This window comes from Sprattus sprattus (genome assembly GCF_963457725.1).
Source record: "Sprattus sprattus genome assembly, chromosome: 8".
Taxonomy (NCBI): domain Eukaryota; kingdom Metazoa; phylum Chordata; class Actinopteri; order Clupeiformes; family Clupeidae; genus Sprattus; species Sprattus sprattus.
In genome coordinates this window covers 1,749,377-1,762,652 of record NC_137927.1, presented here as the reverse complement: position 1 = coordinate 1,762,652, position 13,276 = coordinate 1,749,377, and the positions used below count along the sequence as shown (strand labels likewise).

The window sequence follows — 13,276 nt, the reverse complement described above, 5'->3', positions numbered from 1 at the left end:
TGGAGTTTTCGGATAAGTAGGAGCAAAGGTGATTATAAACAACCTTCTCTAGGATTTTGCCAAGGAAAGGCAAGTTAGAGATGTGCCTGTAACTCTTACAAGCCAAAGGGTCAAGAATAGGTTTTTAAGTCGTGGTCCATCAATGGCATGTTTGAGGGAGGCAGGGAAAATTCCGGATAGTAGGGAGGTATTAACAATTTCAAGTATGTCAGCAGCCAAGTAGCTGAAGACTTGTTTGAGTAGCTTTGTAGGTACAGGGTCGAGGGAGCAAGTAGCTGAACCTAATTTACTGACTACTTCTCCCAGCTCACTCAGATTGATTGGAGTGAACTGGGGGAGAGTTACCGTACTACCAGGTAGAGGTTGGCTAAGAGGTTGAAGATTAAGGCCATTTATGAAGGATGATGTGATCCTAATAGTTGCGATTTTTTTCACTAAAAAAAGAAGCAAACTGATTGCACTTTTCTTCAGTGTGGAGCTCAGAGGGTATAAAACGTGGAGGATTTATGAGTCTGTCAATGTAAAAAGTATTTTAGAGTTATTAGAACTATCATCTATAATCTGGGCGAAATACTGCCGCCGAGCTTTTTTAATTTCGCAATTGTATAAAAGCAGATGACTTGTAGTTCATAAGGTCAACCTGTGATTTTGTCTTGCGCCATTTCCGTTCATATCTGCGGCAGGTTCTTTTGGAAGTGTTTATACTCTTAGAAGTCCTCCAGGGTGACTTCTGTTTTTTTGAGATAGACTAGTTGTAATGGTGCAATGGTATCCATAATTTGTGTAACAGAAACATTAAAACACTTGACTAATTCATCACAGTCTGAGGAAAAACAAGAGAAATTCAGAGTTGGGTTTGCAACAGATACCTGACTCGGGTCGTAATGTGACCCAGCAGCACTCAAATAAGCAGTAATAAAATCCTTTGGAGTGTCTTCCCCAATGTTACGCCTAAAAATAGTTTTTTGGCCAGATGTAAGTTTAGTAGGCCAGGCCACATTGAAGAAGATACAAAGATGATCAGAGATCCCAGCATCTAGGGTACCAGTTATGGAGATGTCTAAGCCTTTTGAAATAACAAGGTCTAAAGTGTGACCATGATTGTGAGTCGGTACAGAAATGTGTTGTGTAAGTTCAAACATTGACAACTGATCAGTGAATTGCATAGCGTAACAGTCTGTTGTGTTATCAATGTGAATATTAAAATCACCACAAATGAGAATACAAATCGAGTTTGTCACAATCAGTGTTGGGTATCGTTACTTTTGAAAGTAATCTGTTACGTTACTATGTTATTATCAATTAAAAGTAATTCGTTACGTTACTACGTTACCTATAAATAAATGAAACGCGTTAGAGTACTCGTGCGTTACCAACAATTAAAATGCGTTTGGGGTGCGTGCGTGTCCGCCTAGCGCAACAACACACAAGCTTAAGTTAATGTTCTGTTTACTTGGCAATGGGTTTTCTATATTTCCCCACGTAGATCAAACGACTGACAATGCAGTTCATGATGGGAGTTGACTAGCTACTACTGATATATGCTTACTAGTTGCCATAACTGTAGCAATACCTCACGGCAGCTAGCTAGCAAGCTGCTACATGAACTTGCAACACACATCCTCCTTTAGATGCACCAACAGTGCTGACTGTTTATGAATCAATCATGAACCTATAGCATAATGACAGGAAAGACAGTCATCATATTGCACGTTTTATTTAACAGGCATTCATCCTTTGATAATTAGAACAGCTTCCATGAATAACATACTCCGGTAAGAGGCAGTTATTTTAACAGAATGTAGCTTACCGTATTGGCTGCGCACAAAAGAACAGTGCGTCACACATAGCTTATCCACTTTACAAGTGCAGGCGCCTAACAAAGTGCTTAACAGGTAGGCACGCAACCTTTTAGAATTGGAAATTTAACTCTGGCAAAAATACAATAGTCCTGTCAAATTGTAGCCTAGTAAAAACAAACAAAAAACCTACTGTCAAATGTTCCTCCTTCTTTTTATCTTAACAACACGATGTAGGCTACTACCGTATGCGTTGCACAAAAGAACAGTGCATGGCACTAAAAAAACATTGAAGAACTGAAAATGTTCGTGTGACCCTAGGCTAGCCCTACATTCATAATAATCACGTAGGCTACCTTTAGCCTATTCATCACCACAGATTGCATTTTACCACTATGTTCTTGTCCTTTTCGTTCTGTAATTCAAAATAATGCGCGTAACTCCAGGACACACAGGTGCGCGCGCACACACACACACACCCACACACCGAGAGAGAGAGAGACAGATGCAAGGAGCAGGGCAGTCACAAACGCAAGCAGCAGCATCTGACTAAATGCAGAAAACCCGGGACTTTACTTTCCTTATCGAGGGAAATTAACGGAGTAACGAGTGCTTATTTTGGAAATTAACGAGTTACTGATTACTGAATTCGCAAAACTAACGCGTTAGGTTACTCGTTACTGAAAAAAAACGAATAAGAGTACTCTAACGCGTAACTTCTAACGCGTTACCCCCAACACTGGTCACAATATTGGAAAGAAACTCGACGAACTCAGAGATGAAACTACTCTGTTTTGCGGTGGGTGGTAAATTGTGACCATTAGACAGGAGTTCGGCGGCTTCATTGCAATGGCAAGGTATTCAAAGGTGGAGTAAGTACCAAGAGAAACATCCTTACAGGGTAGCACATTGGAAAAAAGAGCTGCCACGCCTCCAAATTTCTGATTGGAGCGAAAACAATGTGAAAAAGAAAAGTCAGATGGTGATGCTTCAAGAAGTTCATAGTTGCCTGAGTCATCCAGCCATGTTTCTGTGAGAAGGATACAGTTCAGCTTGTGGGATGTGATAATGTCATCAATAATAAATGTCTTTTTGGAGAGCGATCTAACATTAAAAAGTGCCATCTGTAGGCAGGGAGAAGAACTAGAGTTGCCCAAGTCAATAATACAGGGTTGAGGGTCAGTGGAGTTCCCTTTATCTGTATTAACATGAGAGGGAGGGCACGGATCAGCTGGACCCATACTATTAGATCTGGGTATATTAATACTATTAATACTATGGCTATGATTCTTACGTACATGTGATATTTAAATCTGATGTGATGCAATCACAAAAGGTCTCTGATTGGACGGTCCTGTCAGCATGATATATAAGAAACCCTTTCATTGGCTGGGGGCGCAAGTGAAGTGCGCCCATGGCTCGAACTGTCATCTGCCAATGAGAAGCTGTCCTTGCTCAAATGTTCCTGCCCCTTTTTTTGGCTTCCATAGACTTCCACTTGGCCGGCGCCCACAGGGAGGAGTGGCTTCTCTCTCAGTGATAACGAATGGCAATATATTATATCTGGTCACATTTAAGTGGTTTTTGACAGGGGCTTACGGTCTCCGGCACACATTTAATGCTTTAAAACAGTACATTTCTTATTAAATTATTGGATATATAATGTTTTTTGACATGTCATTTTTTAATTTTTTTTTTCAACTCAAAATTGTAGGGTGGGCGGCGCCCCAGCGCCATGTATTGACGCACCGCCACTGCACGCAATGCTGTCAGAGCTAGCCTCAATGGAGTTAACAGGGTTATCCTTAGCTGTTGGACACTCAGCAGTCGTACCTGTTGAGCTCGGAGGTTGAAGTTGACAAACGGGGCCATCCGGGCTAACAGCGTTAGCGTCAGCTACTGATGGGGGCAACGTAGCAGACCGAGGGCTCGACAAACCATCGCCGAGTGGAAAGTGGCCATCAGGGGCAGCCATGGCACCCAGAGAGGCTTCCGGCGAAGATGAGGAGATCCTGGGGCGCTTCTCTGAGGTGTAGGGACTTATGGAATCGTCGCTTGGAGACCTGTTGCGTTTGGAGGTAGATTTGGCTTCCAGTGCGTTTCACCGAGACCAATGTTGGATGTCCAGGGAGGGGAGCAGACGAGGGGCACGCCGGGCTAAGGTCGTCTGGATGCACAGGGCCTCCACTCTGTGTCAGCGTAGCAGACGCTGGAAGATCAGCCAGAGGAGTAAAGGAATTTGAAAGCTCCAACTCCGGGCCATGGCGCGCAGGGACGGGAGGAGAGGAGCGTCGACGACCACCAGCCACCGCCTTGGACCTGGTGAAGGGGCCGGTGGTAGAGTTCGGAGCGGCACCCGCTGTTGAGGGGCTAGGTAGCCATGGTTCTTCTATCGAGGTAAGCCTAGCGCCAAGGTCTGTTTGCTTCTGTAGAAGGACTGAGATCAGTTGTTCGATCGAGGCTAACTCGCCTTTGATCTCCGTTAAGACGGATGCGGTGACCATTTTGATAACGTTAGACTAATAAAAAAACAAACAAAGTCAAGTCCAGTTATGATTTCAGCAGTTTGAAAACTGTTAGCGGACAGGTATTTCCCACGCTGTCAGACGCACACACACGGAGAGACCAGAAAGTGAATTTGCCATCCTGCCAATAACACTGATAAAATAGCCATATTGCCTACTGTTAAATCAACTACCCAAATGTATCTCCTATCTGTTTCTGAACTTGATGTCTACTAACATAAATTATCTCTCTCCGTTATAGCATGTTCCAATCGCTGATGGAAGTGGAAATATTGCTCCTCACCCCCACCACTCCTCATCTGCGCACATGGACAGCTGAACTCTACCCACTCACTTTCTTCCTTTTCTTTCTCTCCACCATGGGACGCTGGTGTAGTCTCTCCACCTGGTCTACCTGGAGAAACCCTCGGCTAATTGCACCCACCGCCACTGCATTGCCGTACACTTACTCTACCCCATACCCTATGCTAGCATTTATATATAATACATTATTGCCACCACTGAAATGTTCCTCTGTCCCCACATCCCTTACCCCTGTTACAGTAACCCTATTAGTACAGTAATCTGGTCTTGCCTGTATCATGTGTTTACCACCGGATGTCTACATACTATGTCCAGCGACCAAATGCTGGCTGTGTACAACCCCTGTTGCTTCCTTTCCCCTTCTGCCACACAACCCTCCCCCTTCCCACTTCCCACTTCCTATCTCCACCCGGCCAACCTCAAGCAGATGTGTCCCCCCCTTATGTGCCGTGGTTCTGCTTAAGGTTTCTTCCTGCCTAACGGAGTTTTTTCTTGCCCCTGTTGCCATTGTGCATGCACTAAGGGGGTTTAGGCTCTGGGCTCTGTTAAGCGCCTAGAGGCAATTGTATTGTTATGGCGCTATTGTTTTGGCATTAATCATTTTGTATTGCAAATTTCAACTGAGTGATAGTACTACTAAGTACCTAAATCTTTTTTTATTTTAATCTAACCTTTCTTGGTTCTTACGAATAAAAGAATGTTAATATGTGGATCTATTTTGAGCGCACGTTGCATGTACTTGCGCAAATGTAGTGCTAGCAACACAGAAGCATGCAGGCAGCTGCAGCTAAGAGGCAGGTTTACTATTGAGGAAAACATTAACAATCCAGGATGAGCGAAAACCTAAAAATGTATGTTGCTCAAGAGCAGGAGGATGAATTGGTTAAGAAGAAAGGGGGCACCTCTGCTGTTTGGAACTGGTTTTGCTTTAAAATCCCAGACCCCAATCAAAATAGACAGTTGTGTCGCCGTGTTGTTTTAGCCAAAGGTGTAAGCACCAGCAACCTGTTAAATCACCATTCAATTGGCAGCTTGCAAATTGTCTACTGGTTTTTTATCATATTTCACATCATCATTCTTAACACACATAGGCAAGTATGGAGAGAGATATGTCTCAAAATTATTCGTAAATGCAAGTACCATGAGCCACAAATGTTTCACGATTTACAAATGTGTTTTGCAATCCACAAAAACTAAATTCTTACTCGTGATTTGTACACATAGATGTCCATTCGTAAATATATCGTTTGTAATTTCTTAAAATACGTAACATTTAGTGTGTGCATTTCTCATGGTCTGTCATTTGTAAATCTACAATTCGCGTGTGAAGTGTGGAATCTGCATTTGTGGATCGCCCAATACACACGTGCAATCCTTCTTCCTGTGACGTCATTTTGAGACAAATTTTTCGGTTTTGAGACATGGCTTTCTGATCCACAAATACAGCATTAGGCTAATAAAAATGCTCGAAATAATTGTAATCCTGCAGAAAATACATTTACACAGCACAGATCAGTAGAAAAATATCAGTATGTATTTGATTTTATCGTTACTTGTTTTTTACTCTCATGATGACGCTCTCGCATAGAAACGTGAGCGGGCAGCCAAGCTGTTGCTTCACTGAATAGGCCTATATGCTTAATACGTTATCTGAAGTCATGAAAGGTGTAGAGTAGCCTGTAAGCGAAATACAATGGAAACATAGATTATTTGAAAACAAGTCAGTTCTAAATGTCGAAAAAACATGCTGTGAAGGCTATGTTGTTATTGTACCACAGGAACTGCAATGAGCTCCTGCATGGTATTTCTGTGTGTTTATTTTAATTGTGCTTCTTTGTTTAAACCAATACATATAAAAAACAAACTAGAAAAAACTAAAATGCATGAATAACAGTTGTATTACTTATTTGGCTGCGCATTTCTAAGCAAAAAAATAAAACAGTTTTGAAAATCGTACCACAGGTAGCCTAACGCATATCTAGTTATCGCCTTTCATGACTTCAAATAACGTATTGATTAAGCATATAGGCCTATTCAGTGAAGCAACAGCTTGGCTCCCCGCTCACGTTTGTATGCGAGAGCACCTCATCTGTCATCATGAGAGTAAAAAACAAGTAACGATAAAATCAAATAAATACTGATATTTTTCTACTGATCTGTGCTGTAAATGTATTTTCTGCAGGATTACAATCATTTCGAGCATTTTTATTATCACAATCTATGAATTTGCGCATGTCCTGTTCAAACAGACAGGAGGCTGTGAGGCAGCGACGAGCTGTGCCATCTCAGATTGCGCAGATTTAGCCTCCAATACAGCCCTGGATTTAACATAATATTTTGTTCGAACGAGTTGCAATAAAGTGCTCACATTAAGGAAAGTAAGGACTGCGTGCATAACGTGATATAACATTTGTGTTGACCTTGTCCAGGGCCTCTTAGATGTCATGTGCTTAAAACCTCATTAAAACGAAAAAACAAGCAGTTTCACTTGGGAGCCCCTTCTTATATTATTTGGTAGGGTAAAAGCTAACTGTGTGCCAAATTTCATGCTTTTATAACCCTGGTCACGATCGCGTTGTTAAGCCACCTGACTACAAGGCAGAGGACAACACTGCCACCTACCGGATAGGTTGGAACTGTCGAAAGCATATAGGCCTATTCAGTGAAGCAACAGCTTGGCTCCCCGCTCACGTTTCTATGCGAGAGCGTCATCATGAGAGTAAAAAACAAGTAACGATCAAATAAATACTGATATTTTCTACTGATCTGTGCTGTAAATGTATTTTCTGCAGGATTACAATCATTTCGAGCATTTTTATTAATGCTTGTATTTGTGGATCAGAAAGCCATGTCTCAAAACCGAAAAATTTGTCTCAAAATGACGTCACAGGAAGAAGGATTGCACGCGTGTATTGGGCGATCCACAAATGCAGATTCCACACTTCACACGCGAATTGTAGATTTACAAATGACAGACCATGAGAAATGCACACACTAAATGTTACGTATTTTAAGAAATTACAAACGATATATTTACGAATGGACATCTATGTGTACAAATCATAGCACATTTATGTAAATGCCAACTTACAAATCACTAGTAAGAATTTTGTTTTTGTGGATTGCAAAACACATTTGTAAATCGTGAAACATTTGTGGATCATGGTACTTGCATTTACGAATAATTTTGAGACATATCTCTCTCCATAGATATAATTGTATGAGTTAAATCGAGCGAACTATATCATCAGCTAGATAACTAGCTATCATTTCATGCAAATGTAACTCTTCCATTTAAATCGTTTACGCTAAGGTTATTAAACGCTTCCTTAGCTAGCACAGCAATTCGATGACCAGTAACAACCAGGAACACAACTTTCGCTGCAAAGTTTAATTTCTCAAAATCAGCTCACCATCACCGTTTTGGGTTCAAAGTGATTACAACCACTTGTGTGAGGTTAAATTGTTTCACATACGGTAGATATAATCAATCCTAAAAGAAATAATGGGAAATCGACAGAGCAAGGGCTCACTCTGATATCAATGTAATGTTAGTGAATATTGTTCTTGCTAATATTTAGCCTCCGCTCTTCGTCCAAAGCCAAATCTATTCAGGTTCCAACATTTTTCAAAAGCAATTAGGCTTTAAACATGACTAGTCGTTCGCGTTATTTTCTGTCCGGTCGTTTGAAGCGTACCTATGGCGTCAGTTTAGTGCCAAAACTCACACGCGCAATAAACGTCTATTCGAGCAACTTTCAGATTTGCGCAAGTGTCAATTTTGTCTGCGCACTTAATTTTAGCAGCTGCGAGAGAGGAAATGTAACCACTGCGAGCGCAGAGACTGACATACTTGGTCTGCTGCTCGAATTTATTTTACGCTCGCTCGAAATCTGCTCGCTCGAGTTCATAGTTTTGGCACTGTGTGGGCGGGAACCAAAGTAGGACGGGCTCTTCTCTGATTGGTCGAAAAAGAACTAATCAATTCCGTTTCCTCTACCAGTACTGAGCCTATGCAGGTTACGTGGAAAAGGATCCAAAGACCCGTATCCGGCAGATGAACGAATCATAGATCCAAAGACACGGTTGGCAGAAGAATGAATCATAGATCCAAAGACACGGTTGGCAAAAGAACAAATCATTGATCCAAAGACACGGTTGGCAAAAGAACAAATCATTGATCCAAAGACCCGTATCCGGCCGAAGAACGAATCATAGATCCAAAGACACGGTTGGCAAAAGAACGAATAATTGATCCAAAGACCCGCATCCGGCAGAAGAACAAATCATAGATCCAAAGACCCGTATCCGGCAAAAGAACGAATCATTGATCCAAAGACCCGTATCCGGCAGATGAACGAAACGTTGATCCAAAGACACGGTCGGGAGGTGAATGATTAGTTCATCTGCCGGATGCAAGTCTTTGGATCATTTTTCACGTGATCTGCATGCTCAGCATGGGAAGCTAGAGAAAACCGAAATGTTTCGTTCATTTTGACTGGGTCTTCGGATACGGGTCTTTGGATAATTTTTCACGTAACCTGCATATGCTCAGAAGAGGAAACAGAAAGGACTTATTAACGTTGTTCACTTTCGCGTGTCTAGGTTTAGTAAGACGTGAATGATATTCATTCACAAGAAATAATTACAGGTTTCGTTATTTTAACTTTTTTATACTTTACTTACAGTTCAGTGCAGCGTAATTGTTTGCCGTGACAAATAAATGCTAATGTGATAATATATGACCATTTCATCCAAACTTTCATGATACATATTTGAATGCAGGAATTTCTTTTAAATTAGTATCTGCTGGTTTACATGACTCTTCTTTCTTTTCTTCTTCCTTTCCTAACTTTTGCATTTCATGCACTGGTATTTCCTTCAGGAAATGCATTTTCTAGTTCTTCTTACCTTTTTCTGCGATTAATTCAACTCAAACCGCTTAACTTACAAACTTTGTTCAAACTTTGTCGCGTAGGTCTTGTGAAGGACACTTATGCTATGTATTTTTCACTTTTCTAAACGTTATACTTTTTAAGATATTAAAGAAAAACTAATATTAATTTTCCCATTGACTTATATTGGGCCATTATGACATCATAATAGGTTCTTTAAACTGGCTTGCACCTGTGCTTCACTGACAACTGGGCCAAATCCAAGGAACCTCTTCTCTCTGTCCCTCTCACTTTAACTGTAACTAGGAACATTAAGATCCCTTCCATTCTCTTCTTTTTTTTTCTCAATTTTTCTCTCTATCCCTCTCACTCTACTTTCTCTCACACTCCATCTCTCTTCTTCACTTTATTTGATCTCCTTTTTTCAATATTTTCACTCTCTTTATCTCTTTATACAGAGCACTCTTGTTCACATTTTTCTTTCCTTCTTCCACTCTTCTTTCCGTCTTCCATTTTTCTTTCCTTCTTCCACTCTTCTTTCCTTCTTCCACTTTTTCTTTCCTTTTTTCACTCTTTCCTTTTTTCTTTCCTTCTTCCACTCTTCTTTCCTTCTTCTTTCCTTCTTTCACTCTTCTGTCTTCTCTTCTTTCCTTCTTTCACTATTCTTTCCTTCTTCCACTCTTCTCTCCTTTCTTCACTCTTCTTTCCTTCTTCCACTCTTCTTTCCTTCTATCAATTTTCTTTATTTTCTTCTTTCCTTCTTCCACTCTTCTTTTCTTTCTTCTTTTCTTCTTCAACTCTTCTTTTCTTTTTTCTATCCTTCTTTCACTCTTCTTTCTTTTCTTCTTTCCTTCTTCCACTCTTCTTTCCTTTCTTCACTCTTCTTTCTTTTCGCCTTTCCTTCTTTCACTCTTCTTTCCTTCGTCCACTCTTCTTTCCTTTTTTCACTCTTCTTTCTTTTCTTCTTTCGTTCTTCCCTTCTTTTTATCTTATTTCTTTGTTTCGCTCCTTCTTTCACTCTTCTTTCTTTTCTTCTTCCTTTCTTAACTTTTGCATTTCATGCACTGGTATTTCCTTCAGGAAATGCATTTTCTAGTTTTTAATTGGCATCTTGCCAATCCTTATTTGTCTTTGACCCACCATATATCGTGACCCAAAATGGTTATAACCATGCGGTTTGTATTTCATGTTATTATAAATAAAATATTCAGCCAGCCAAGCAATTTAAATTTTCGGCATTTTCATCAGTTCGCATTGTGGCTCAAAATACAGTGTGATCAACAGAATCAATAACGTTTATCTGAAAGCACATGTCATGGAAAACATTGCACTTTTTGATGTGGACCAAGACATTTTATATGAAAAACTTCTCGATGGAGAATTCCATTAATTTTGCGATAGGACCGCTACCACCAGGGGGAGACTCGATACCTTTCCCTCCCAGTAGGAATTGTGGACTTTGACTCTTCCGCTGGCATATTGCCTCATATTGTCGCTACACTACACCACTGGTTCAAAAGATTCCTCGAAGATTGCAAACAGTGGCCACGCTATCTAGATATCGAAGTATACAGCGTCTGAATAATGTTAAGGAAGACAGCTGCCAGAGTGTAGCCTACTACACAACCAGTCTATTGACAATGTTTTGATGGCAGCACTGCCCATCAACCACCCCGTTAACCTACCAATTAGAAAACCTCTTTATATTGTTAAGCAATACTTAACGCTGGCTTGTGTCCTAACATTTTAACTGTCAATAACGTTACCTCGCCATCCGGAGAAGTGATTTGGTTGGAACAAAGCTCAGGATCCTCTCGACTACTTCAGCAACATTGCTAAGGACGTAACTTCTAACTGAACCGTTTACATCCATATTTCCCTAAATGACAGCGTTGGTGGGTGCTCTATTTAGACAGTAGATTTGCTTATATCCACGACATGAAACTGAATATAGATTCCCACCAGCAACCAATAGACTATTATCATTTCCGGGTAAATGTTAACTTTCTTCTTCTTCGGCAAGATGGCAGATTAGGCACCATTTGGTGCTTTACCGCCACCTACAGTATGCAAACATTTGATACGGTCTGGTTCTGTAATACCAGATGATACAACGAATTTAAGAAGGCGGGATGCTGTATGAACATTCTCCTATTATCTTTTGGGTTAATTTGACCCCATTCAATGTTTAGAAACCTTTTCCCCACATCTTAAGCAATGTCCATGTTTCAATGTGGCTCCTTATTAACAATGGCTTCTTCACGCTCTAATAGAGGCCAATTTTATGGGGGGCTCTTAATACTGTGGACACCTACATCGTCCCCTCAATTCTAGCCACTGAACCTTTCAGGGTGATGGCTGGACTGTGGTGGCCTCTCATCTTTGGATGCCTGGATTTGGGGACAGCCTTTTCCACAAAGCATTTGGGTTAAATTGTTTTGCAAGGCACAGCATTTTTGTTTACTGTGGCCTAAATATATTTTTGGCCTTAAAGTACAATTTGACACTTTTTGAGGTATGGTTTTTATAGGCAACTAGTTTTGGTACCATCCTCAAATTCATTTTAAAAAGCATATGGTCATGTTTTTCCCACTAGCCATACAGAATAAGCCCCATGTCGTTATGTATACAGGGCTGGAATACCCTGCAAAAATGAAAGAAAAGCTTTTACAGCATGACATTGCTAGCTATTCTGCCAAAATACACCAGTTAGTGTGTTGGCAAGCTTATGTCAGTGTTTTTGCATGCATTTTAGGGACTTATCTGGCTAGTCTTGTTGCTTAACTCCTTACTGCTGCTTGCTTGTATAGTAAATGTGAGGATTTTTGTACTTCTTTTAAATGTGTATATGAGCAGCAAATCATCAAATTTCATCACCTTGGTAGATAACATTGTATAAACAAAATAAATGCCATTTCTTCCAGGCCAAGTTTGCCATGTTCATAAAATAAACAGATTTGCTGTAGTCTTCAGACAGCCAAGTGCAATCTCTGCACCACCTGGTTTATTCTCTCAGCAGCTACCAGTAATGCATTACTTTAAAGCATTCAGTGCTCAGTGACAAAAAGTGAGACAGATAATTACTCACATAATGTTATTAACCAATTGGAACACAGGTGAGTAACGCAAACAAGGCTGTACTTTTACTTGTGTGGCGTGTAGTGGGAGTGATGTATGTGATGACCCATACTTCCATGTTGTGTTTGTTATTTGACATCCTAGTGTTTGAGGTGTAGAATGTTTTTACCGTAAATTCAGTTTTTGTATATCAGTGTTTGGTGTTTTCCCTCTTCTTGGGATGTCCACCTGCATTTTAAATTAGCGATGGAGAGTTTAATTTGTAAATGCCCTAGTGTTTGTCCAGCCCAAGTCTGTCTGACATATCTTTAAGTCTGTCATGTTTATGTAAGCCCGCTCCAGTTGAAATTCTGCATCAGTGTCTGAATGCTTGTGCTTCCTGTTAATACATTCCCATTTCCTGTTGGTAACATAGCCAAATACACACCTGACTGATATTGATGCATTGTGAGTGCAGGTACATATAAATGAATTCCTTTAAATACAAATGTATAGCACCTTTTCAGTAGTAGGTTATTCCTCCTTGTTCACAAACGACAGGAAACTAACAGTATTTATTCTGTGGATATGAAAGTACTGAATACATATATTTGCTCTAAGAATGGTGAGTGCTAACACATAGGCCTATTGATTGGTTGATTTTTTTACAAAATAACACTTCTGGTAATCCACCAGC

At 40.5% G+C, this 13,276-nt stretch overlaps 1 protein-coding gene across 1 annotated transcript in view; it reads right to left on the bottom strand.

The window, feature by feature from the left end:
* fbxo22 (F-box protein 22) overlaps positions 1 to 11,493 on the bottom strand; it is a 76,393-nt gene extending 64,900 nt beyond the window's left edge. Inside the window, exon 1 of the mRNA XM_080844020.1 lies at positions 11,289 to 11,493. Within this exon, the coding sequence (XP_080700146.1) occupies positions 11,289 to 11,395 (107 nt within the window). The 5' untranslated portion in view covers positions 11,396 to 11,493. The remainder of the gene's footprint in view (positions 1 to 11,288) is intronic.
* Positions 11,494 to 13,276: the final 1,783 nt, after the last annotated feature.